The sequence below is a fragment of the Passer domesticus genome, chromosome 7, assembly GCF_036417665.1.
Source record: "Passer domesticus isolate bPasDom1 chromosome 7, bPasDom1.hap1, whole genome shotgun sequence".
NCBI lineage: Eukaryota > Metazoa > Chordata > Aves > Passeriformes > Passeridae > Passer > Passer domesticus.
Genome location: NC_087480.1, coordinates 33140003 through 33166283, shown reverse-complemented (window position 1 = coordinate 33166283; position 26281 = coordinate 33140003). Strand labels below are relative to the sequence as shown.

General features: G+C 41.6%; 1 protein-coding gene across 6 annotated transcripts in view; it reads left to right on the top strand.

Annotated features, from left to right (window-relative positions):
• The window catches only part of SUCO (SUN domain containing ossification factor), a 38846-nt gene extending 13387 nt beyond the window's left edge, over positions 1 to 25459 (top strand). For 2 of the 6 annotated variants that reach the window (XM_064427516.1, XM_064427519.1), the window contains exons 3-24: positions 187 to 282; positions 1554 to 1699; positions 4948 to 5088; positions 5263 to 5413; positions 6350 to 6470; positions 6703 to 6827; positions 7290 to 7357; positions 7980 to 8087; positions 9039 to 9144; positions 11053 to 11073; positions 11307 to 11362; positions 12290 to 12381; positions 12862 to 12927; positions 15161 to 15235; positions 15911 to 16007; positions 16895 to 18037; positions 19246 to 19333; positions 20620 to 20724; positions 21646 to 21800; positions 22152 to 22243; positions 23342 to 23397; positions 23562 to 25459. In XM_064427516.1, the coding sequence (XP_064283586.1) occupies positions 187 to 282; positions 1554 to 1699; positions 4948 to 5088; positions 5263 to 5413; positions 6350 to 6470; positions 6703 to 6827; positions 7290 to 7357; positions 7980 to 8087; positions 9039 to 9144; positions 11053 to 11073; positions 11307 to 11362; positions 12290 to 12381; positions 12862 to 12927; positions 15161 to 15235; positions 15911 to 16007; positions 16895 to 18037; positions 19246 to 19333; positions 20620 to 20724; positions 21646 to 21800; positions 22152 to 22243; positions 23342 to 23397; positions 23562 to 24008 (3555 nt within the window). In that variant the 3' untranslated portion in view covers positions 24009 to 25459. Of the gene's footprint in view, positions 1 to 186; positions 283 to 1553; positions 1700 to 4947; positions 5089 to 5262; positions 5414 to 6349; positions 6471 to 6702; positions 6828 to 7289; positions 7358 to 7979; positions 8088 to 9038; positions 9145 to 11052; positions 11074 to 11306; positions 11363 to 11817; positions 12058 to 12289; positions 12382 to 12861; positions 12928 to 15160; positions 15236 to 15910; positions 16008 to 16894; positions 18038 to 19245; positions 19334 to 20619; positions 20725 to 21645; positions 21801 to 22151; positions 22244 to 23341; positions 23398 to 23561 lie in introns of those variants that run through there. The other 4 variants (XM_064427517.1, XM_064427520.1, XM_064427518.1 and 1 more) reach the window with 4 other exon arrangements.
• Positions 25460 to 26281: the final 822 nt, after the last annotated feature.

Here is a 26281-nt window from a genome sequence, read left to right as displayed (position 1 = left end):
GTCTTTCTGCAGGTGAGATTTGACACACGGGTGGGCAGTGGCTCTGAAGATGAATGTAGCTTAGTTTCTTGATGCTTTGCTGGTGAAAGAAGTGCTGTTGCTCAGTGTGTCCCAGAGGTAGCTGCTCTGGCTGAGCATGGAGCCTGTGCCTGCAGACTGGCTGATGTTTTCCCTTCAATCTCCCAGGGGGAAGAGGCTGCTCCCAGCCTGGAGCCTGAGGACTCCAGCACACGGAGTCACTCTGTGGAAGAGCTGCTCAATGACTTGACAAAATCTGACCAGGCAAGGCTTTTGTTTCATTCACTGTCTTCATACAGTCTTCAAATGCCTCTTGGATTTCAGTCTTTCATTTTGGTTATCTAAAGTTCATAGTAACCATCTCTCACGTTTCACCTGTACACAGGGTTGCTGTCAGACTCATGTTTCCAGTAAAAGAGAAAATGTGTGGGCTAACAGACCTTGCATTTCCCATGTGCATTAATAATGAGTAATTTAGTATTTGGAGGTACTGACTAAAAACTTTCCAAGATAAATTAAAATTGGATGTTGTAGGTATGGATGTCTATTTATAAATAAAACATAAAAAGTCTTTGCTTGAGATCTTTTATGTAGATCAGGCTTGGTGATTATAGCAGTCCATTTTAGCTTTGATCCTTCATGGCTTCTGTCACTTCCATTTCCTTTATTAAAATGGGAAAAGGGTTGTATTTCAGCTCTGTGCCATTGATACTGTAAAGTCAGTGCTTGGTGTTAAATGTTACAAACCAACTGTTAAAGATTATTTATTTGATTACATATTTTTGTTTTGTAGATTACAAGACATCATACATAGAACATATTTAAGAATATTTATTTCATGGTTTGGGTGTTTAAATATGTTAACACTTCCTAACCCCTTCATGTTTAGTGAGATGACTTAGAGTAATGTAACTATTGACAATAAATTTTTGTACAATAACATTTCCTTTTGCTTTAGGAGTTAATCTGACCCGTTTCAGTGGTTATATGCTCTTTCAGATTTACAAAGCCTTATTTTGAGTATGCTTATGACAACTGAAGACCTAGAATAAATAAGACTCAAGACTATTGAGTCTTATCACTCAAAAGTGAAAAGTGATTTGTGTCTTTGTTCACTTACAGCATGGAATATGCTTTAAATAATTTTGGACCTCCATTGGAGTGATGAAATTAAAAGCCTTCTCTAAAATTTAGTTTAGGATGAAAACAGTAAATTTGATTGTAATGGAACATACAAATAGAGCTGTTTCTTTTGGTTGCTGCTTTTCTCATGGCAGTCTCTATAGGAATGCATCACTGAGGAAGGTGTTGCACAGGCCTGCTGCAGTTGATATTTTTACATGATTATTGCAGACTACAGCAGAGTATTGCAGCTATCCCAGAATAACACAGAATGCCATCTAGGTCTAGGAAGAAATAAAATGAATTTTTGACAGAAATGCAAACTGTTAGAGCCATATAGTAGATGTTATTGTGTGAATGCTTTTCTTACTCAAGTGTTGAAAAATGTATATTCACCTGGAATGTTTTTACAGACAATAGAAATAAGTGAAGCAAGCCAGCCTGAAGTTGTGAGTCCACCTCCAGTAGATGTAAATGAAGCTTCCTCCAGCATAGTCCCAAGCACTGAAAACACTTCCAGTTCACCTACCTCAGAGATACCTCCAGTCTCACAGCCTGAGTAAGCTCTTGCAAATTTGTTCTTTTGGTCTTTGAGAAAATACCACTTACTCTGCTCCTGTTAAGATGTAGTAGGGATAAGATGGGCTTGCTCCCCACAGTTGTTTTGCTGGTTTATGGTGTCAGTGCCACCATTTCCTCAGTGTGTGGATGAACAGTTGTGCATTTGCATGAGGTGGAATACTATTGCCATGATGAATTTCTAAGCCTCTGATTTAAAAAAAGCCAACATGCTTAGATAATCTGTACTACAAAAGCCCTCAGGGCTTTACCATCAGGATTTCTGCCCTTCACAAATGTGCTTTCACATCTGTGTCAACAAGCATGGAGGCTGCTTCAACAATGGCCTCTGCCTTCAGTTGAGGAGCAACTCTGCAGAATTTTATCTTGGACTTAAAACCAGAGAGTCTCAAGTTCTGCTAATAAGAGACTTCTGACAAAATAGCAAATTCTCATATAAATGCAGTCAAGTTTAGTTCTGGTGCTTAGTGGTGTATTGCAGAGCTGCCTCTGCTGCAGGCACTTTCTGGAGTCCACAGACTTCGTTTTGTTTCCCTTTTCTTGTGGGATGATGTGCTGTCAAATGTGAGCTGTAGTGTGGAAATAAGTGTGTGCACTTTCCAAGGATTTTCCCAAAGTCCAGTTGGGCTTTTTGATGTGTGCTAAGGGAAGTAATCTTGTTCTGACTGCTGATAAAGGTGAAGTATTTTGTTGGATAAAAATTGAACACATTGAAGATGAAATAGACTTGTCTTTGGCATTTTGGGTTTTTTAAGATTTCAATTTTTCTGCTTTACCAAATTTTGTTTCTTTACCATAGAAAAGATTTGGAAATTTTGTTTGCTGGTTGATCTTGCCTAGTTTGCCAGGGCTAAAACTTAAATGCATTTTGGTATTTCACCAGAGTCTTTAATTGGAAGCCTTCCAAAATTTGCAGTTTTTATAAGGCAAAACTGGAATGTAGCTTCAGCCTGTTCTTTTTATAGCTTTTTTTGACTGCTCCACTGATTTATTTGTGTAATGTGTTGTAAGCTCTGCTCTTGTCAGGTCCTAGAAGGAGACAGGATGTTATTTTCTTTGAAACATTCAGCTTGGTGTCTGGTAATTGTTGGAAATTGTCTGGCTGCCACAGCTGGGGAATACTGGAGTGCTGAACTCCAAAGACTTGAGCTGTGAAATGAATGAAAATAGAAACTTGGTTTGGAGCTCCTGATGGATGAGTTCATGCTGGGCAGTGGTGTTGTGACACCAGTGCCATTTACAGGAAGAAAGGGCAGACCTGGGGTAGCAGAGAAGCTAAGAAAATAATGTTTATCCATGATTTCAAGCTGCACTTCAGCTCTCAGTAGTCACAGGTGGGCTCTTACTGACCAGATTAATGTCCAAAGCAGCCGTGGTCCAGCTCTGTACTTCAGCAAGGTCTTTAAAAAGACACAGTTTCATTTGTTATCCTCAGACATTTTTTACCTTTTTGCTGGTTTAGATGCTGATTCCTGACAGTGTAACAAAGTCCAGCTCTCTCAGGTGTTACTGGTCTAATATTTCAGCAGAACTTCTTAGTCAAAATATTTTGAAAGGAATTTTATCCCACCAAGTTTTACTTTGTAGTCAATCTGCTTTTAGAACAGCACTGAGCGTAACTTTTCTACCTCAGTCTAATCTGAGGAAACATTACTGAAAAATAATCTGAGCTCTTTCTGTCTGGAAGTAAGGAACATGCTGTGCAAAGTGAGCTTGATAATTAATTTAAAAAATTTAGGCAAATCAAGGTACTCAAAGGAGAGGGAGCGCTACAGCTTTTAGACTCACCTTCTGCCAAAATTAGCTACTTGAGGCCAGTCAGGTACACCCTGAGAGCAAGGAGCTTTTGAGTTCATTCTTGTCCCATATTTTATTCTATTGATAATTATTCATACTGTCACCTCCTACTGAAATGGAGAATATGTGCAGCATTTCAGTTTTGTGGGGTGGTCAGCCTTATTTAGTCAGTAAAAAGTTGCAGGCAGAGCCAAACACTGTGCAGCTCAGATGGAGGCATTTTGGGGCACACGGGGTAAATACTCTCTGTTTATAGCTAATAAATTCTTTTATTCATGATGTTTGTTAAATTTTGCTACATAGCAAAAAGCCTTGGAATACCTAGGAGTTTTTTGTTTATACCACAGGAAATTTATCATATGAAAGGTACTAAAATTGTCTCCCTAGGTTGGTTGCAGCTGCTTCTGTTGATAATTGTAGCAGTCAGGGAACCAAAAAGATCCCCTTTGAAGTTGCTGACGTGCTGTTTGTGTTTTGGCAGCTCTGTCATGATAGAGGATTAACCTAGTTTGCTGCTTCCATTTAAGAAAGCTTATGTGGACATTTAGAAGGCAGAGTAAAGCCTTTCCTTAGACCTGGCTGTAGGCTGGATCAGCATGGAAGTCATCCCTGTGCTGGAGAGGAGAGGACAGTCAGAAGTTGTCACCTGAAAGTTACTCTGTGTCCATCTTCTCCTTACCTGTTCCACCATCCCTGAAGAGCAGAGGGGATGCTTTCTGTTGGGTTTGTGCCTCAGCATTTGTCTGATGAGGTGTGCTCAGCCTTTCTGGGAGACAGGAGGTGAAGCAGTGGGCAGATGAGCAGGTTTGGGCTGTTGGTACAGCTTGGGTAATGGTCTGCTGGGCTACCTGATTTTCATTACACCAGGAAAAAAAAAAAAAAAAAACAACAAACCAACAAACACACCAAAAAACAACCCCCCAGACATTAGTAGAAAGGAAGTCTGGCTCGCTCTGTTTTTCTCCCCCCTGTTCTCTAGTTTTAGCCAAGTTCTGTTCTCACTGCTGCCTCTTGACTTGGGAATATGAGAAGCTTTTAGTGAGGGAACTCAGTCTCGTGTTTGCTTCCTTTGTTGAAAGGGAAAAGAAAATTGCTGGTAGCCAGGTGACTATGAAGATATTAGTGTGTAGTGATGCTGGGAGGAATTGTGCATTGCAGTGTTTGGTAAGATGTTAGATGTGAGTTCTGGGAGATGAGAAGCCTGTTTTGAGTTCCTTTCTGGGACAAACAGGCTGGAAAAGGAAATTCTCTTCTTTCATGGGTATGGCTAAGAATGCATTTCCACAAGTACAGCATTCTTCATTCTTCTTTTCTTAATTATTTCTGTGAGACTCTTGCTTTATTAAAACTTTCAGTTATCTTTGTGGTTGACTGTCAGGGTTCCTTGTATTACCAGAAGGCTAAAAAAGCATGTTGTTTGTTTCCCTTCAGTGCAATAGAGAATTCCCGTGCTGATATCCCTGTAGTCAGCTCTAGTGAAGCTGAGCAGTCAGAACCTGACTGTGATATTGGTGGGACACTTGAGGCTGACCCTCAGAGTGAGCCTTCCTCTTTTGTCAGTCCACCAGAGAGGTGAGTATCCGAGCAGGTTGTGTGTGACTCTGAGTACTTCCAAGGGAGTTGTTCTCTTCTGTGCTGGCTTTGCAACAAACATTTGCATGTGCTTGCTTATCTGTGTACTTGTGTGTGTGTAATAGTGCATGTGGCTGACCTTGTTACAGATCCTGATACTCTTTAAACTTCCAGCCTTGCAGGCCAGCATATAGAGAACATATCCTCTTCACATGGCAAGGGAAAGAAGACAAAATCCGAGTTTGAGTCCAAAGTTTCAGCAGCTGAAAAGGGGGCAGATGAGCAAAAATCTGCTCTTAATGCTTCAGAGAACCTAAAAAGGGAGGTAAGTTGGTATCTCCTCAGTACACAAAGGAGTAATGCCCTCTGTTTTTATTACTGCTGGTAAAATGTGTGGTGTGCTTCTATTCTGTCCCAGAAGTATCACTTGGCCCTTGTTACAGTGGGATATGTAGCTGACCAGGCCTTCTTTGCTTAACTGTATGACTTTCATCATGCTCTGGTTGTGAGGTACTTCCTAAAGCTTGTGTTTTTTAATAAGACTCTTTTTAAAATGAGAATGACCACGGCAATACCATTTTTTGCTGCTTTAGGTTCATGTTTAAACTGTCACTTGGCAATTGCCTCTAAAATATTGTCTACAAAATGACCTCTACACTTGAAATGTCTACCAAAAAATGTTCACTCATTTGGTGGTATGCTGAGTATGTTTGTACAAAGGAGAAGTGAAGACTTGAAATGGAATAATGCACAGTTTAGTTGACAGGGTTTTTGCTTTGTCAGGCAAGTCCAAAATATTATTTTGCGATACTTAAAAGTGGTTCCTTTAGTGTTTAATCATTCTGCTGTTTTTAACATGTTCAGAAATTCCAGAGAACCTCTGGAATTGTTTCATGACAAGCACTAATGTTTAAAGATTTTTGCTACAGGGAAAGCTTTCTTCGTTAGGAAGAGGAAAAGCAAAAATTGGGAAGAAAATGCAGGTGTTGGAGAAGAAGGCTTACATTTTATTTAGAATGTATTAGCTTAGCCACAAAAATTGCCAGTATTTCAGTGAAATAATCTGTAATTCTGAGAGAAAATCATCACATGTTTTTTCTGGCTTATAATCTTGCTTACATTGGCTCTAAGTTGTTAACATGGGTGTAAATTATGTGTGTGCCCTTGACTTGATCAGAGCATGCTTTGTTTTTTCAAGTTCATCTTTGTTTTCATTGTTGGTCCTGAAAATATTCACAACCAGTGGTTCTTTCTTTTGCAGAAAGACTTTAAGAAGACAGGAGAAATTGACCCTACATCAGTGATAACTCCAAAGGACCCTGGAGACATTCCAACATTTGATGAATGGAAGAAGAAAGTCATGGAAGTGGAGAAAGAAAAGAGTAAGTTCAGGATTCATTAGTTTGGTCTAAATACAGAGCACTGTCATCTCATAGTAGAGCTGAATAGCAGGACTGTCTCCATTTGGAATGCAGCCTGGAACTTCATTTTTCTGCTAGAACTACGTAATTAATAGCCTTCATTATAAAAAAGCAGTGAGCAGAAGTTCCCTGACAGTGCAAATACTGCTTGTTTGTGTGGTTGGTTATAGTAGCAATATTTTCTTGTTCCTAGGTCAGTCAATGCACCCTTCTGCTGTTGGTGGGCAGCATTCCACTAAAAAGGTCCAGAAAAACAGGAATAACTACGCCTCTGTAGAGTGTGGTGCCAAAATTTTGGCAGCAAATCCAGAGGCAAAGGTAAGTATTTATTAATTATTAGTGTTCAGTTTTTAGTGTACTGTTATGCAACAAAGTACACTTAAAACTGAGCATTGGTTTGTGAAGTTATTTTGTGTTTGGATTTACTGGGATTTTGATTAATAAAAATAGGATGTAAACAGTGATCTGTGCTTTTTTTAAAGAGGATTGCTATAGAACTTGATGTCTTTTGGAGGGAATTCAGACAATGGGAGCAGAATCTACTTCCTACAGAAACTGAACAGAGTTATATTAAAGAGCTCACCACAGTAAATAATCCATGATTGCCCCAAAGTATGGCATACTGTGTCCTGGATAATTGTCTTGCTCACAGTGTTGTTGATACTAGTCTACAAACCTAATTTCAAACTGAGTGTTGGAAAGAGGGGAAAAATCCTTGATGCTTTTGGTTAAATTGCATCTACCATGCAATTTAAAATACAAATATGTTTCTTTCTGCAGAGCACTTCAGCTATTTTGATGGAAAACATGGACCTTTATATGCTCAATCCTTGCAGTACTAAAATCTGGTAGGTTCCTGAGGCTCACATTTGGGCAGGAGTGATTATAGTTTTCCATTGCTGTGGGACTGCCTTGACTTTGATGTGCTGCTCCTTGGAATGGGTGTGTAAGGAACTCTGACAGAATTAGCACAAGATGATTTATTATGTCTTCCATAGAAATCTGGCTCTGGTATTGAGAAGTAATATGAAGGTGCTATTTTTATTTATCTTAATATGTGCAAGTTTTGCATAATTATCTTATGGCAGATAAAGCACTTGAGCATTCAAATAAAGATTCTTGGTTGCTTTCCCTGACTGTCAAATAATTGTAGGACAGGTGAACAGAATTTGCCATGCATTAATTGGTACTTCAGGTGTGATTTAAATTGTTTGCTGTCCTTAGTTTTTAGTTCTGTGACTTGATCCCTTTGAGTACAAGATGAATGAAGCTCTTGTAGCTGCAGGTGCTACCTGGAGTTATTTAAGTAGATGTTCAGAAAAACACCACCAGTGATTCTTATGGTGCAGCATTTTTGTGGTGTCCTCCTTACACCCAGTGGAGGATGTGATAATGAGGAGAAGGGCTGAAGATTGTAACTGCAGGAGGAAAAGTATTTTCTTAAAAAAATATTTACTTTTTGTCTTTAAGGTTTGTTGTTGAGCTCTGTGAACCAGTGCAAGTAAAGCAGTTTGACATTGCAAATCATGAATTATTCTCTTCCACTCCTAAAGACTTTCTGGTGTCAATTAGTGACAGGTATGTTACCTAAACTCATCCTTCTGAATGAAAAAAATGAAATAATTATTAGATGCAAGGCTTTATGAAGCATGATCTGTGTATGCTTGTTATTGTGCAAAGTGCAATGTCATGTGAAGTCACGTGGTTTTTCTTCATGTATATTGTCAGTTGATAGCAGTGTTTTTTCCTTTGCCACCTTAAAAATTAAAAGGAAAACTTTGTTAAGGAGCAGAATTTATACTGTAGCTGGATAGTGGGTGGCAGATTATAAAATTCCTTAATAAAATGCTACTGAGGGTTGTGGGCTCTTCCCTCCCTTGTCATTCAGACCATTTTCACATGATTTGAGCTGTCTTCAATGCTGAACTAGGTCCAAAACCCCACAGATTATTCAAAAAGAAAGGAGGAGTAGTACACCATGGAGAAATGGGAAGGGGTGAGAGTGCTGCAGGTTGGCTAGGTGGCTGCTTGGAGGGTGGCTTTAGCATGATTTAGGCAGTGCTGTGCCCCCACTGCTTTCTGGAGTGAGCAGGTAAGTCTGGTCTGGGTGAGCAGGCATTCAAAGGGCATCAGGCAACTCCTTTTCTTCTTGGATGCCTGAAGCAGGTAGGGTTAGACTTTGAACACTTGTTCTGTTGTGCAGTTCTAGCTCTGCTCAGTTTTCTGCTGCCTGCTTGCAGTAATGCAGCCTGCAAGGTGTTGTGTTCTTCACTGGGGGGCCTCACTCTAGATTGGCTCAATTTCAGTGACTGGATAGGTCTGGGGTTTTGTGCTTCAAGGGCTTCCACATTGCTGTCATTGTGTGAGGGTGCTGCTGAGGTTTTGGGTTGGGAACATTGCTGCTACCTTGCAGCTGGAAAGAACAAAATGTATTTCTGCTCTGGAAAGGCATTAGGAGAAACTTATGTAAATACCTCTAAACAGTGAGTACCTGCATTTCATTACCTGACTCCATTGTTTCCTTTCTAGGTATCCAACAAACAAATGGATTAAATTAGGTACTTTCCATGCCAGAGATGAGAGGAATGTCCAGAGCTTTCCTCTGGATGAACAGATGTATGCAAAATATGTTAAGGTAACTCAATACTGCAGAAGCACCCATGCTCCTCAGAGAAGGAAGGGTTTGCTGGGTTTCCTCTGTATAACAGCATCCCAAGAAATGTGTTATCAAAGCCTGCCTTTCCATTAATTGCCCTTGGTTAATTAGTGGCCCCAGCTGGGGTTGTCTGGGTGCTAAAATCTTGTCACAGTTGTGACCTTATTACCTTGCTCACTTTGGTAATTGAGAGGATCTTGGGAAGCCCCTTGGGTCCACGTACATACTTAGCTGAATTAAGAAAAATCTAGACAAAGTTCTGTTCTATTTGACTTACCCAACTGTCCCCTGAAAGTAAGAGCTCAAGAATCTTGACCTATTTTGTTTCTTGGCTATGCCTGCTTTACACATCTGTACATACATCTGTATCTACCTGTTTAGATTTATTTGTGTATATACACACACTGCCCACTCAGTCCCTGGAGCACAGGTCAGAATATGCCTATTTCTTGATATTTCTGTACCATGTTGGGCTGTACAGTTTAGAGAATCTGAAAGTCTATGGGATTGCATCTTGGCTCTCATTAAGAGACTCCCAAGTGCAGTTTTCCAGTTATTCAACCATAACTCTGACTCAGGCAAATTATTTATGCTCACTGCTACTGGAGCATTACCATGATACCTCCACCTTCAAAATAGTTTGCATTAAGCTATCTTTACTCAGGAGACTCAAAGGGAATAGAACTCCATAAATAATTAATGTGATACTTGAACTTGGATAAAAGCTTCTGTGAAAATATTGAGTTGTAGTGAAGGCTTAAATTCTAATAAAATACAGACCTTTTAGGTCCTCTTCAGTGATGTGTTATCTTCCAATTATGGTATGGCCAAAAAAAAATGTTAGTTTGCGTTCCTTAATTATGCTTTGTGCTTTTATGGAAAAATAGTTATGAATGATAATTGTCTAACTTCTTTACCTAGAAATTCTGCATGAGTCACAGAACAGAGATTTCATTTATTTTTAATTCTGTTTTCTGGCTGAATTAATTAATGCCTTAAGGTAGCTGCCATTGTCACTGAAGCTGCAGAATTCCTGTAGATGCTGCAGCACTTAATCCCTTGGTGGATACAGTGCTCTGCCTTGAATAATACAGCATGGTAAAATTCTCAGAATGTTTTCACTTCACAGTGCAAAAAGTAAGGAAGTTCTAAGTATGTCTGGTCTACAGAATGAGTTCAAAATATTTTCAAAAGTTAAATTTTTTGAAGTGGCTTACTGAACTTGTATCAAAAACAATGGGATTTTTGTGGGATTGTCTTGGTCTCACTTGCAGATTATTCCAGTCCTTCAGTGATAGTGTCTACATAGTGGTTTAATAAATGCTGGCAAATTAATTCAGATTAAATAAAACCAGTGTGTAGTCAAGGCTGCACTAGAAATACACAGATGTCTGAAGCTCCCAAGTCTGTCATCAGCTGCTCTATTTGTTGCAGTTGTGCTTCTGTAAATGGAAGTGTTTTATAGAGAGTTGAAGCAGCAGCGGTACATAATAGAGTGCATGCTCCGTGGGTCTGTTTTTCCTTTTCAGTCACTTTCTGTAGTCTGTGTTCTTTAAGGGGCAAAAATACACTTAGTACATTTAACACATTTCAGTATTCTATCTGCAGTCATGCTGCCCTGAAAAATTGAATAACTTCAATTGCTTAATAAAACACTTGTTGCATGTTACCTTCAATCTGCAACGTACAAGAGCTAAATGAAATCTTGAAACCCAAGGCAGATGAAGTTGTGTTACAACTTAATCCTTCCCAGCTTGTCTTCTTAGGCATTTGTAGTACTGAATTAAACCCAGCAGAACTCTGTAGTTGCCTGTGGCATGTGTCCAGCCTTTGTACTGACATCTACTTTTTTTTTTGTTTTTTCTCCTTTCCTCTCTCTCGCTTCAGATGTTCATCAAGTACATAAAGGTTAGCACCTCTTCTTGTGGAGTGATGGATGCATGGGGCTGGGGGTGTTCTCTGCTGCGGCTCAGCTCTTTAATGCATGGCAAGAATAAATCTGGGCTTTTCTGCTGTGGGCAATCTGCAACTCCCTGGAGTGAACAAAACTTGCAATTTCAATATCGAGTGTTTATGTTTAAGTGAACTTTTTGGCTCTGTGGGTCTTTGAAGTTTTATTTTAAGTACCTTTTATTCTTTAGGTGGAGTTGATATCACACTTTGGATCAGAACATTTTTGTCCTTTAAGTCTTATAAGGTAATACTTTGTGTTTTGCTTAGTCTTTCTCCCTCCTTGCAGTGAGGATTAGTCTGCTTTTAGAATAGTTGAGCAACAATTCCAGTTTTCAATTGCAGTTACTTGTAGGTATTGTGGATTGAAGTAGTTGCCTGACCTGCCTGCTGTGTAGTGTCTTTTGTGACTGTTTAAAGAAGCTTTGAATCTCTTTATTTGCTTCTCCAGTATGTCAGGAATAGTTTATATTTGCAGGGGGAGGGGAGGAGGAAACAGGAGCCTTGAGCAGCTTTAGAGCAGGACATGAACATTTCAAGGCTGACCAAGCAAAACAGGGAACAAGTGGTGAACTAAAAAGAGAAGGTGTGGTGAGTGCTTTTTGGAAGCTGCTGGGTTGTTTGGCACCACAGGTGAATGCAGTCAGTAATGTTTGCAATAGCTGAGTAGAAACACCTGTGAAGTTTTAATTCAGAGAACCATCAGCCTCTGTACTGCTCCTAAAAAAACAGGTTTTGTACCTGGGAGGTCTCTAGTGTTAGAAGTCAAACCATATTTTTAGTCCACAAGGCTGCTTTACATTAGATTGATTTGATTTTGGCAGAAGAGGTCAAAGAACGTGGCATGCAAAGGGAGGTAGTTCTGAAGAGATACTCCTAGAGCAAGTCAGAGGTGAAACAGAAGAGGTGTAAGAGTTCGTGGACAGCCAAAGACAAGTCTAGGTGTGAGTTTAAAAGAAAGAAAAGACTCTTTGCAACTACAATGAGAAACAGGATCTTGTTTAGGTTCCTGGTAGATACAACTCAGAGAAAATCAACATCCCTGCTGCTTGATCTTGCTTAAGTGACTGCAACTACTGTATCTCACTTACTTGTTACATAAAGGTAATACTGCTTATCAGTTATGTCACATGATTCCTAATACTAGGTTTTTATTTTAAAACTTTGATCACAGAGTATTTGGTACTAGCATGGTTGAAGAGTATGAAGAAATAGCTGATTCTCAGTATCAGTCTGAACGACAAGAACTGTTTGATGAAGATTATGGTAAGCAAATATTTTGTGCATTTTTAGCCGTTCAGACAGCTCTTGTGCTGGTGTTGGTGGCTCATCACTTCCTGCATATGATGAAAGATCTGACTGTTAAATTTACTTGTTGACAGTGTTTCAGCATTTCTGTGGTTTTCCAACAATCATTTGAAGTTTTAAACAATGTGTTTAAATGTAGGTATGTAGAGGGTTGCTTTAAAATTATAGGAGCAAGTCTCTGTTTCACTTGGCAGAATAGACAATTTCTCAATGTGCTGATAGTAGGAAAGGATTACTAAAATAAAGCAGCTCACATGGAGCAGTTCTATTCTTAGTGTCCATTTCAGTTCATAGTATCTGACCTCAAGCTTTCTGTAGTTTTATTTCCACACTGTCAAGTTGACATCATTGAATGACATGTTAAATCTTGGGGTTTGTGTTTTTTGCCCACGACAGATAAAATTCTAATAGTCATGGGTTGTTCTTCTTTATACATAGATTATCTATTGGATTATAACACAGGGGAAGAAAAATCTTCAAAAAATCTTCTTGGTTCTGCTACAAGTGAGTATGATTTATTAGAAAAAGTTATTCCTGTGCTTAAAACAAGATGTGCTAATTGAACGTGAAATGACATTTTGTGGTGCAACATCTACAACTTTTGTACTCTGCTGAAGCAATGTGTGATTCTTTTGTAGTTTCACAGAAATAATTAAAAATTTGGAGTTGGGGGATAGTTCTTAGAGTTCTAAAAATGAATTTTCAGTTTGTAAGGATATCTGTTTTGTGGAAACTTTTCTGTACTTAAGGATTCTGAATACTGAAGATCATGTGAAAGTTGCATAGGGCTGTAAATGGCCAGTACTAAAGTACTGTAGAACTGTAATTATGTGGAAGTTGGAAATGTGTGTTTAGTTAAAATGCTTAACCTGCAGGAGGCAATATAAAGATGTGCTTTGTACTACTTTAGGGGGAGAGAAGGATGGAGAATACTATTTTTGAGACAACTTTATGCCAATACTGTAATTTATGTTCTTCATGAGGGCTGTGTATTTTTTTGAGAGAACTAAAGGTTCTTGACTGTCTCCTCTCACTTTTCCCATTGGAAAACCTCCATGTGTAGGGTTAGTTTGGCTGAGAATCCTGGAATACTCAGTTTTAATGGTGGTCTTCACTGCTGAATTATTCAGGATGGTATCAGCTCCACACACCATTTCCTAAGGAGCTCTTGCACTGTACTACTTCTGTCCCAGCTGATGAAGATTTGTTATTCTAGTGAAGATCTGCACTCAGTTAATGCTGTTTGAAGTCAGGCTTTGCTTTCATCCTGTAGTGGATCAGAGCTACAGAAATCTTTCATACTTTTTCCTAGAACATTGTTGTCTCCTGAGAATAAGGTCATGGCTAGGAATATTCACAGCTTAGAAGAGTTTTCAAAAGGGAAATAGATAGTGGAAAAGGCAGTTTATTTCTACATGTATGCCTCTCACAGATGAGATAAAGCAGTAAATTCTTCCCTGACACTGCTTATCTCCTCTTTGTGACTTCTAAACTTTGTCTTTCAAGCGTATTCACGTGATCTGTCTGCTAGGGCAGTATTACAAGTTTATATTCCCTGTCTGAAAAAGGCAGTGACTTTCCATTTATTTTTTTTAGTCTACTAAAGCTAAGATGAAAAGATTTGAAGCACCTGTTACTGATGGTGCTCAGCTGTCTCCAGTGCACTGAAACGTTGCAGTGACCAGTATTTAGTTCTGGCTGGTGGGTTTTGTTACTGAGAGCTTTCCCCTCTGTCAGGGTGGTCAGTGCTCCTCTTTTGGAAGGTGTAGAGTTTGTGGGAATTGTTTTTTGGTGATTTTTTTTTTTTTTATTACCATGTAGACAAGTGTTTCCATTTTGCATCTTAAATGTAGAGTGAGAAAGAGGGTCCTCTGAGGAGGAGGTGGAGGGTTCTCAGACATTTAATCTCATAAGAAGCATTCTGCAGTCTTCCACAAGTCTGAACCTGCTCTTCTCCTGCTATTCTCCCACACTGTAAAGCTTCTATACAAAATCTTTATTCTCCCTCATTTTCTCATTTTTTGTAAGAAACCATCTACAGCTCAAGTTCAGCATCTTTTGACTATTGTGACTTTTCTCATTATACAAACCCAGATAGATTAACATAAATCAGGAATGCAGCTTCTGACATATTCTGGAGGAAAGGCAGAACCAAAGTTTTGAACACAGCTTCCTGGAGCCCAAGGAATTTGTCATTGCTACTAAAATGCCTCTCTAACATGAGGACCTTGGCCCTGTGACATGCACTGCCATACGTTGGTGGGTGGGGGAGAAATGGGCAAAATCAAGCCAGCTTCTGTGTGTTTACAATATAGTGCTCTTTACCTGTTCCTCAGCTTCTAATTAAGCCTGGCAATTATGTTTGTTGTCAATATCAAGACCAAAGAGTAGCTGTATTTAATTGCTGTGCTGATGTAGAGCAGGACCTCTTGGAATTTACTTCTGTGAATTCAGAGGGGAGAGCAACTGTCCTACTTAACAGCTCCTTAAAATAAATATATGTGTAAGCCAGATCTGTGGGTGTTATGGTACAGGTTTAGTTTTCAAATACACATTTCTAGCTTATACATTTACCTTTAAAAGAAACAACTGCCTCCAGTGTAATGAATGACCAGATAGTATGTCCTTACACTGTGATAAATTTCAAGCAAATGTTGTAAAGTAGCAAATTTCTTGGTTCTCCTGATCTCTGGGCCCTCTGAGAGTGCCCTTGTTGAGTAGTTGTTGTCTCTTTTAGATGCTATCCTGAGTATGGTGAACATTGCTGCCAATATGCTTGGAGCCAAAACTGAAGAGTCATCTGAAGCTGAAGGTACTGTAGTTTTTTTAGATCAAAAGCATTGTGGAAAGTTTGCATTTTTTTGTTAAGTTTTGTTGTTTGGTGGTTTTTTTGTTTGTTTGGGTTTTTTTTGGGGGGGGTTGTGTTTTTTTTGGTTTTGTTTTGTTTGTTTGTTTTTGGTTGTTTTTTTGTTTTTGTTTTTTTTTTTTTTTTTTTTTTTTTTTGTTGTTGTTGGATTTTTTGTTTTGTTTTGTTTGGGTTTTTTTGGTGAGGCGTTGGATTGTCTGTGATGGTTTAAATGACTTTTTTCACCTTTTGTGGCACACCTGATTAGTGTCATAGAACCTAGTGGCTGTGAAAAGTAGAACAAAGATGCTGAATTTGCTGAGAAGAAAACCCGTACAAAGATGACACATGTGCTTGTTCAGCTTTATTTGGAGATCTTTTCTCTCTCTGTTACCCAGCTGAAGTTGTAAAGTCCTAACTTGCTGCTTCTTTCTCTGAAGTATTTTCAGACTGTTCACAAGATCATACTCAGAAACTGTCAGTAGCATTTCATTCACATAACTTTGGATGACATCTGCAGTAAATTTGGTAGCACAGTTAATCATTAAAAAAACCCACCAATAATAAACCCAGACCTCAGAATTTGTTGAAAACAAAGATGGTTCTTGAGTTTCCATGTTTACATTTTCCTCCTTCCTGCAGCTGGGAACAAAAGTGTGTCTGAAAATGTCACTGCCACCCCTGCAACTTCAACAGCTGCCCCGAGACTGCCTGAACCAACCCCTGTTCCTTCACCAGAGTAAGTGATTGCTCTTGGGGTGTTTGTAATGTGCTCCAAGCAGAGACAAACACGGGCCAGTCTGCAGTCCTTGATAGTAGCATGCTCAGGTATGGCATGCAGACTTAAACAAGGGAAAAAACAAGTATTTGGTAGATCTGTAGTATGGTAATAGCACTAACCAGACACACTTAGTGATTTTGTTACTGACTTGTAGCTATTTCCATTATGGTGTACTTTGTTTTGACTTAGAAAGTGGTTTAGTATTGGTCCAGGTTTTGTGGTCTGCAAGGGAGAATAATTAGGAATATAAAATGTGTTGCTATAAACTTCTGGTTTGGAAGCTTATACTTTGGTAGACTTCCCTTAATGAAAACATGTATGCAAATGTACAGAGTGAGCTTGAGAAGAGATGTTCTGTATAGATTCTGTTGTTTTTCAGCAATTACAATTGCTGATAATTAGGCTGCTAAGGCCAAGACCCTGCCTCTTAAATGTTATGACATGACTTGTGCTCTGTTTAGTGGCTTTACAGTTTCCTTGTTGTGAGACTGAGGAAGGTCAGTGGGAATGTTGTGATTCTTGCATTTGAGGATTGCATTAGCAGAGTAAGATGCTTACTGTGTAAAAAAGAGGATTTGAACTGGTAACTGTTTTTAGGGATGAGAGAAGGGGCAATATCTAATTGGGAAGCCTTGCTGTTTAAGAGGTAGGGTTTGAAATAATTTGTTTGCCTATTGGGACTGAAAATCACCAGAGAAAATATTACCTTGCAGAATTTCTGTCTCAAAACTGGCCTTTGGTCACTGGACTAAGCTTTGCTAATTTCTGAGAGACTGTTTTCAGCCTTCTAGAGCAGGGATGTAAAACTGTTGAATTAACACCTTGTCTTTTTAACTCTGTTGTAGACTTGTTACTACAGATATTCCACAGATAGAGAAGGAGCAATTAATGGTGGATTTGACTAAAGAGAGCCCAATAGTTCAGCTGGTGCAGGAGTATGAAGAAGATACCAGCCAGTCCACAGTAACTTTGCTGTCCGGCGATGAGCAGGAGGAGGAGGCAGCAGCGTGGTTTGAGCTGGAGACAGAGAAGTACTGCTGTGACATGGCAGCAGTGTGCTGCATTTCCACCTTCTCAGAGTACGTGCTGAGGTGGTGCTCTGTTGCAGCAGCCATGCACCGGCAGCACAGTAAAACTGGAGCTGAGGAGAGGCCACCTCACCCTGTGGATGTGCAGCAGCCACAGCCAGCTCTGACTGAGGCTGCCCCCACGGCAGCAGAGGAGCCTCTGCCTGAGCAGGTGGACAGCAAAGCTGAGAAACCCCCTGGGTCTGCTGTTGCAGTTGACTTCAGTGCAGTCCATGAGGAGGTCAGTAATGAGACCACAGAGTCCATTGAGCTGGAGCCAAGCCATCCTCAAACTGTGTCTCAGTCCCTCCTGCTAGAAGTGACTTCTGAAGTGAAGCCATCCCCCACAACAGACGTGGTGCTGGAGCCTCCAAAAGAAGACTCAGGCCAGGTAGCACCAAGGGTGACTCCCCAGGTGGATGTCCCAGAGCTCAGCACTGAAGTGGAAAAGGCTGAGAGCTCAGTTGTGGAAGAAAGCCCCGAGCCCAGTGTGGCCACTGAGGTAAAGGAGGTGAGCACAAGAGAGCCTGTTGCTACCCCAGTGATTCCAAAGCCTACAGAGACTGCTCTGCAGCCTGAAAGCACAGTGGATGTGGTAGCCAGTGATGCTGTGGAAGGGAAGGAGAGCACTCCAGACGTGCAGAAACCTGCTGAGCCTCCTGTGCCTGCCGAGACAAAAGAGGATGAGCAGGTGGCAGAAGAAGCTCTGCTGGCAATCCCGGTCTCAGGGGGGCCACAGAGAACAGCCACAGATTTCTATGCTGAGCTGCAGAACTCCACGGAGCTGGGCTATGCCAACGGGAACCTCGTCCATGGATCCAACCAGAAGGAATCTGTCTTCATGCGCCTCAACAACCGCATCAAGGCCCTGGAGGTCAACATGTCCCTCAGCAGCCGCTACCTGGAAGAGCTCAGTCAGAGGTGAGCTGAGCAGGGCTGGGAGGAGCCCAGGCTGTGGAGAGCAGGGGAGGCTGGGCAGAGGGTGAATTGTGAGGGCTGATCTCTCAGGGCCATTTGGGAATGATTCAGGTAGCTTTGGACCCTCAGCCCCTCGTGGCCTTGCAAGGACAGAAATGAAAGACTCGAGGAGCTCTTTCCTCTCTGGACCAGAGTCCCATTTATTCCTGGATAGAAGACACCTGGGCAGGCTGAGTCCCTGGGGGGAAAGAGACTGAGGCTCTCCTCCCAGGAGACTTTAAACCCGGGGGAAACAGGGTGGAGGAGAGGGGCCACAGCTAATGGGATAGAGGTGATGGGAGGGACTGACCCAGGACAAGACCACCTCCAGTGGGACTTAAGGGAGAGGGGCTGTGTGTGGGACAAGCCTTGGGAACTATTCAGTGCAAAATAACAAGACCCCCCCAGTGCAAAACAGTAACTAAAGAAACCACTTAGTGCAATACAACAGTAAATCACAGCTTAAAGCTGTATGGAAAGCTGAGGAAAGGACCCAAGCCTAGGTGGTGGCTGGAGTTACCCTGTATGAATTAGAACTTCTTCCCTCTTTGTATTTCAGATAAAATTTTGTTTGTTTTATTTTAAGGAATATTGCTGTGAGATTTTTAAAAGGATAAAGTGTTGTTGGGATGTAGGCAATAATCCTGTCCATAATTCTTTCTACAAAAGGGCACATCCTTCTGTTACTGTTGAGCTGAATATCACACACCTACAATGCCTTCTTAATTAAATTGTTTCCACTTAAAGTACCCTGTTATCTGTAGTAAGTCTGGTTGAATAAGTCACTGTGGAGAGGGAAGCAAGAGTTTCCTGTGAAGGATGTCTCTGTGTATTGGTGTTTATCTGTGGTGTTCCTTAGCTACAGGAGAGTGGGGAGATAGACCCATTTCAGAATTGTTTCCAAGAAAGGGGCTCACAGTTTATTGGGCAGAGTGAATTGGCGCCAAGTTTGAAGGTGTTGAAATAGATTGGACCATAACCTTGGGGAAAAACCAGAACAAAAGACACATCTGTTTTATTTGTGAAACTTAAAAGCAGGTACAACTTGATATTTAAATTAAGCTCTTTGGGCAAAGAGAAGGTTTTTGCTGGCAGTCATGTTTTCTGAAGACAAGTCTAAGCTGAGGAGTTTTGTGCAATAATATTTCAGCCTTAACCACCTTTTGTTTTAGGTACCGAAAACAAATGGAAGAAATGCAGAAGGCTTTCAATAAAACAATAATAAAACTTCAGAACACCTCAAGAATAGCAGAAGAGCAGGTATGATTTGTTTGGAGTATTGAGGTGTTTTCCTAGTTGGAAGGGCTTGCTTTTAATGAAGCCCTGAGAAATCCCTGGGTCTGTTGTTGCAGTTGACTGCAGTGAAATTTCTGCCACAGATGTGCAGAAATCCTCTATCAGCTGAGCTGTATATCTGCCTTTTAAGAGCATCCATTCCATGCTGCCCTGTTTTTCTCCATTATAAGATTTTTAGGCATGTTCTCAGTTGTTTCAGAATAAAGCCATTTTCAGCTCTGTTTTCTAATTTTGTACTCGAAGAAAAGATCAGTTGTCAGCTGGTAATGGCTACAACTCTTCAATGTCCTTGTCAATGAAAAACTTACCCAGGTCAGTTCCAACTCTTGTTTCTTGGTTGTGACTGCACTCAAAACAAATTCAAATGTGGTTAATTTTTCATATCTGATTTAAAGTATGGATAGACAGTTTGTCTGCTGCTGAAGAGACTGAGCCTATAGAAAGGAAGGTTACAGTAATGACTTAGGCCAAATCTGCATTTAAAAATGCAGTGCATGTAACAAAAACTTTTCTTCATTCTTTAAAATGTGGCTTTTCCCTGCTCTGCCATCTTGGCTTTCCTGAGCAGCTGTGACATAGAGCAGTAACTGCTGTGCTAAACACTCACTAAAGCAGCTGTGCATGTGGCATAGCAGACTTGATCTCTGCCTGTCTGAAAGTTTGGGAAGTGCAGTCCCAGGCCTGGAGTTCATTCATCCATGAGCAGTGAAGAAAATGGCAGCTTCCATGTGTTGCCTTTTCTGGGTTGGCTTTGGGGTTTTTTTTGGAAGAGTATCAGTGCTGATCAGTCTGAAGTTAGCCCCTCTGGTGTTCTGCTCACTTTCCTTACTTTCTCAGAGGATTGAGTCCTGTTAGGTCTCTTCCAGGCAGCAGCTGTTAGCTGGGAAGGAGCCATTCCTGGCTGCTCTGGGCTCCTGTCCTGGGCATCAGCTTTGGACTGGAGCTGTGCCTGGCAGCTGTGTGTGTGTTCTGTGGCCTCCTGACAGTGACTGTGTGGAGCTGCCTGCTCACTCTGCCTGTGGTGAGGACAGCAGAAGTGTCTCTAATGAAATGCACTTGGCATCATGTTAGGAAATGTTAGTTGGCACATGAAGATGGTACGTGAGCACTGTGTTGGAAGCAGTGCTGGGTAGGCTGTGTGGCTGCTGAGTGCCGTGCTGTGTCACACAGAACACTCATTCTGTAGCCATGGGGACATGTGACAGTGGGAACCTGGCCACTGACAGCGTGCCCATGACTGCTCTCCACAGGATCAGCGTCAGACAGAGGCAATCCAGCTGCTACAAGCACAGCTCACCAACATGACCCAGCTGGCTTCCAATCTGTCAGCGACCGTGGCGGAGCTGAAACGTGAGGTAATCACAGTCCAGAGGAAATGGATGCATAAACACATCTCTGTTTGAAGAGACCAGAGTCCTCAAATGAAGTTTTAAATTGTCTGCTGTGTTGTTTTCAGCCTCCTTTATCTGAAACTTCTAGCTGCAAATCTGAGTAACATGAGCTGTCTTGTGCACAGCAAAATTGGTCATAATTACTGCAGCCCCCCTAGCCCCATGATTGCAGTCTGAGCCAAGGCACCCTTCTCCTTTCCCTACTGGCTGTTGTCATCTTTAGAGATTAGGGAAATCTCAGCAACAATATTAGGAACGTTTTCTCTCCAGTGTTTATGTTCTGCCTGCCTGACATTTGAAGCAGTACCATAAACATGATTTCTTATATTTTGTGGGTGTTGCCAAAGACCTCCCCAGAGCTAACACTTGGTGAGGCTCCTCCTTTGATGCCTGGCTGGATGGGCTCCTGTTTGAGTGCTGGGGTCAGTGAAACCACATTGAATCAAGTGATCAGAATGGTATTTTGTGAAGTACTGCAGTGTCAGCTGATAAAAAGTACAGTTTAGATTTGCCATAGTGTTGCATCCATGTCAGCTGTGAACCAGAGCAGTTACTTTCTGAGCCTGGTTTCTTATGGGAGGTGTATTGCTTTCAGGGCAGTTGGGATGCCCTTTGCAGGGGGTGGCAGCTTCTGTAGTTGTGCTGGTATTGGAGGCAGGGGAATCTTGTCCTGATAGCAGCTAGTGGGATTCAGCCTTCACTCCTGAATGCTGCACAGCCAATAGACTGCATCAAACCTCTGAAAAGTTACTGAAATATGAACAGGTGTTTAGTGAAACTAAAGAAAAGTGGGTTGAGAACATTGCATTTGCCTTTCAGAGCTTAGAGCATAGAATGGCAGTATCATGGAATTGTGTCTTCAGCAGTTGTCTCCAATCCCTGCAGGTTTCTGATCGCCAGACTTACCTGGTGATTTCTCTGGTTCTCTGCCTCATCCTGGGCTTGGTGCTTTTTGTGCAGCGGTGCAGGAGCCCTTCTCAGTTCTGTGAAGATTACCTCTCAAAAATTCCCAAAAGCAATCACTACCCTAGCCCCAAAAGGTAATGTATTTATATTTGAAACGTATTTCTTCTTGCAGTTTTTATTAATATTTCCTAAGTCTGCTGGTACTGACACATGTGCTTTAATTCTGAGTTTTCTTTCTGCACATTCAGAATTGATATCAAAGGGCTCTCAATCATAACACTCTCCTAGGAGCATTCTGGGGCTAGTACACTTGAAAAACATGCCTTGATAACTTGTAGCAAACACAGTACAGTGTCTGTTAGCCAGGCTTTATTTGGCACCTCAGCAGACAGTTCTGTCTTTCTGCCAGGAATGATTTTTAATGAGAAAATGTACATGACAAAGTCTTGAAAAATGTGTTAAAAAAACTTTTTGGAATTTCCTAGGTGTTTCTCTTCCTATGATGATATGAATTTGAAAAGAAGAACTTCCCTTCCACTGGTCAGATCCCAGTCTTTTCAGCTAGCTGGTAAAGAAGGTATTATTCATATACATCTGGTCTGTGCTGTTGCTTTTAGTGCTGCACATTGTGTGTTCATGTATGTGTTCTGTAAGATGAGGTGGTTTGTGAACAAGTTACCAAATACTCACAGAACTGTGCTGAATTATGCTGAAACCTTACATGCAGTTTTTGCTACAGATCTGTTCTGCTCTGCAGATGGGTTTTTAGGGTTAGGAGCAATCAGTGCAGGCACTCAGGTCTGCAAAGCTGTGAAGCTTGCAGAAAGTAGGTTTTTTTTCTCTTGGAAATGCCAGACGTGGGAAGTTTGAGTGTCCTACTTTTCTGAAGTCCTGATAGCCTATGTTTGAAACTTGGCAGGTATTTAGGATTCAAATTTAGCAACTTCAGTAAGAAAACCTAGACCATTTATGTTGGCTTGGGTATGAGGAATGATCTGATCTTTGCAGTGTTCACGGTAGATTTGGGACAACTAATTTTGATTTCTTAGGCCATGAGTGCCATGCAAAAGCAAGTGTTGCAGATCATAGTAACTGGCAAATATGCTGCTGACACAGCTCTTCTGGGTGCAGCAAACTTGCCTCACAGGTTTGTTCTGTGAATAAAACTCCATTAAAACTCTGGAGCTGACAGTGTGATGCCATGAACACTAGCTAAGGCCTATTTTATTTTCAAAATGACACTTCTCCCAAATTCTCCCCACTGGTCTCAGGTCAGTGTGAACATCTGCCTCGTTGGTAGGTGCACATCTGTGCTGTCAGGGGCAGGCTGCACATGAAACACTCCTACACTGGGGGCAGTTTGTTTGCCTGGACTGCAACACTCACTGACTCCTCCTTTCCCCCAAAGGATGTTCTCTGCACCTCTCCCATGGCCACAACTATGAGAAGGCCAGGGGCTTTCAGGTGTGTGTCACTGACAGCTGCCATGACAGCACAGGGGAATTTCTCTGTGTGCTGACCTGACTTAGTGTTTGTGTTGTGACCCCTTTGACTTACAGAGGGGGAGAAATGTGCCTGTTCAGGGGAGTGTTTTGTCATGCTGCTGTTTGGTTGGGACCGTGTTGCTCTAGAGCTGGCAGTGTCAGCACTGTTGAGTGTCTGTTCTCTCTTGCAGTGGATCCAGAGGATCTGTACATTGTGGAGCCCCTGAAGTTTTCCCCAGAGAAGAAGGTATGGTCTCACCCTGTGGGGAGGGAGCTGGTGGGGCTGAGGTGTTTGTGCTGGCAGGTGATGCACATCTCAGCTGCTCTCCCTGCTGGTTCCTAGGCTTGGCTTGCATGCTCTGCTTGCCTTCCAGAGCCTCACCATTTCTTTATTTTCACTTGTGGTTTCAGAAAAAGCGTTGCAAGTACAAAAGTGAAAAACCAGAGACTATTAAGCCAACGACAGAGCCCGTGCACCCGATAGCCAACGGGGACATCAAAGGAAGGAAGCCCTTCACGAACCAGAGGGACTTCTCTAACATTGGGGAGGTTTATCACTCCTCCTACAAGGGCCCTCCCTCGGAAGGGAGCTCCGAGACGTCGTCGCAGTCGGACGAGTCCTATTTCTGTGGCATTTCAGCATGCACCAGCCTGTGCAATGGGCAGGCCCAGAAGGCAAAGACTGAGAAGAGGGCTGTGAAGCGAAGGCGGTCAAAAGTTTCAGACCAAGGGAAGCTCATAAAAACTCTAATACAGACTAAGTCGGGGTCGATGCCAAGTCTGCATGACATAATCAAAGGCAACAAAGATATAACAGTGGGAACACTCGGTGTCACGACAGTCTCTGGACACATCTAAACCTAGCTGAACTTCTCAAACAGGAGAGTGTTTGTTCATTTGAGAACAGTCTGTGGTATTCTGTGGGAGGATAGTGGGAGACGAAGAGCTCAACTCATTGGAAAGTATTCAGAAATTTGGTTTCTGCCTTTTTAAATAGATGGGATTGTGTCAATCTTGGCTATAAGCTGCAGCTTTACAAGGCTGATAATTTCCTATGAGAACAGTGTCGGGGGGAGGGAGGGCAGGGTTCATTTTATAAAGGTTTTTTTTCACAGTTCCTGGGGCAGAAATTTTTTGAAACCCAGTTTGTTGGGTGGAATAGGGATAAAAGCCTAATCCTCTTCCTTTAGCTTTGTTCCTATTTCTTGCACCTTCCCATATTTATGTGCCTTTTGTCTATTTATAATGCCACTGGAAGAGGGGAGATACAGTTGTTTGTCATTTGATTTATTTTGTAATTTCTCTAGCTTTTTTTGAAGATGCAACACTACAGTGCTGTAAAGGGACATGTTGGCCTTCAGCTGGACTCAGTAATGTGGACTGGATACTGTAAAAATACCAAGAGATGGACTTGCCTGACTAGATTCTTGTTTTGCAAACTCTGTTGAGGAAAATCTCTCACCAGGGGTGGCAATTGTGTTTACTTGCACCTTCAGTCACAATCGGAGCTTACTCTGATGTGCAAAATCAGTGACGTGGCTCTTGAGGATTTCCTGTTGGTGATGGAGGATGAGGAATGCATTTGTCACCTGAATGGCCTGCTGCAGCTCTCTGGAGGAAGTGGATGAGGAGTGCTCACTGCTGTTGTGCTGAAGAATGAGAGGGTGCATTCTCAGAGCCTGCTCTGGGCGTGTTGAGGTTGCCAAGCCTGGAGTCTGAGCTTCAGGCTGGTTCACAGCAGGTGTCTCCATAACGTTTGCTTTTGTATTGGCTAACAAATGTGCAGTGTTGGTATGGCTGGTGTTTCATACTCAAGTGTTTTTTATTTTGACTGTGACTGTGTACTTGGATACTATAGGATGTGTGGTTGCTGAACTGTTGAGTGTGGTTCTGAGTGAGTGGAACAAAAGATTATTCCTTTTGACAGGTGTTACAGGTTCACGTTGTACAAAATAAGTTAATTTATTGAGCACTTTTAGTGGTACCCTTTTTAACAGATCTGATGCCTTTCCTAGGTATTGTATGTAATGTGAGTTATTTAAAGCCTTTGTTTTTTTGCTGCTTTCTTGTTAGTTTATGAGTACTTTAAAGTGATGTACTTTCTGAGTTGATCTGCACAATTAGCCAGTCAGAGCACATGAACCAGACGTGTTGAACATGAATTCAGGAGGATGTCAAACCTGGATGAAGAAAATTCATACCACCAGAGTGCAGCATCCAATGTTGTGGAGCAAGAGTATGTAACTACAGAGCTGTAGTGCCATTAGAAACTGTGAATTTCCAAATAAATCTGAACACTTTGTCTTTCATTTACTGACATTTTTTCCTTTGAGAATGAAACTTGTGGCTTACATTCTTAGAGAAGGACTGGTCTTAAAATTTCAGCCCTTGGGAGCCTTTGGGCTCTGGTGAGGAGTTCTTAAACTTGTCAGCCTAGATATGTTTTTCTGTTTAAATAAAGAAAAGTGTGGGGGAGTGTATTCTGAGGGCTGAGTGGTGCTTTGTCTGCAAGGTCAGGAATTGTGGCCCTGTGAAACTGCTGGAGAGGTTTCCAGCAGGTCAGCTCACACCTTGCCCTGGGGATCCCTGCATGTGGTGGCTTTCTGTGAGAACTGCATGAAATGACCTCTTGTTACTCAGAGCTAAGGCTTGGGAAGGGTACAAAAGGCCCTGAAAGGAAAGTTAGAGAGTCATTATCTCAAACTAGAGTTTTTGGCTGGAAGTTTGCCCCTTACTGCTCACTCCCCCTCTGACTTATCTCTGTCAAGCCCAGCAGGACTTGGGCAGCCAAATGCCAAATTCACTGCCCAGCATCTGCCTGTCAGAGGAGGCCTCCCCAGCACTGCAGTGCCTCAGGACTCTGCTTCATCACAGAACTGTGATTTAAAAATATAACTGAATGTGGAGTTTGCTGAGGGAAGAGACTGCTGGCTGTTTTGGGGTGGGAAGTGTGGGTTTCTTTTATTTGCTCCTTCCTCTTGTTAGGTCACTTGTTAGAAGCACGTGTACCTTTATTGCCCAGGCAACCACTGGGCTTTTCAGTAAGAATCACCTGAACCTGGACATGGCTGAATTCTTAAAACAGCCCCTCTTGACAGTGGCTGTGAACTAAAGGACTCCCAGCTCCATCC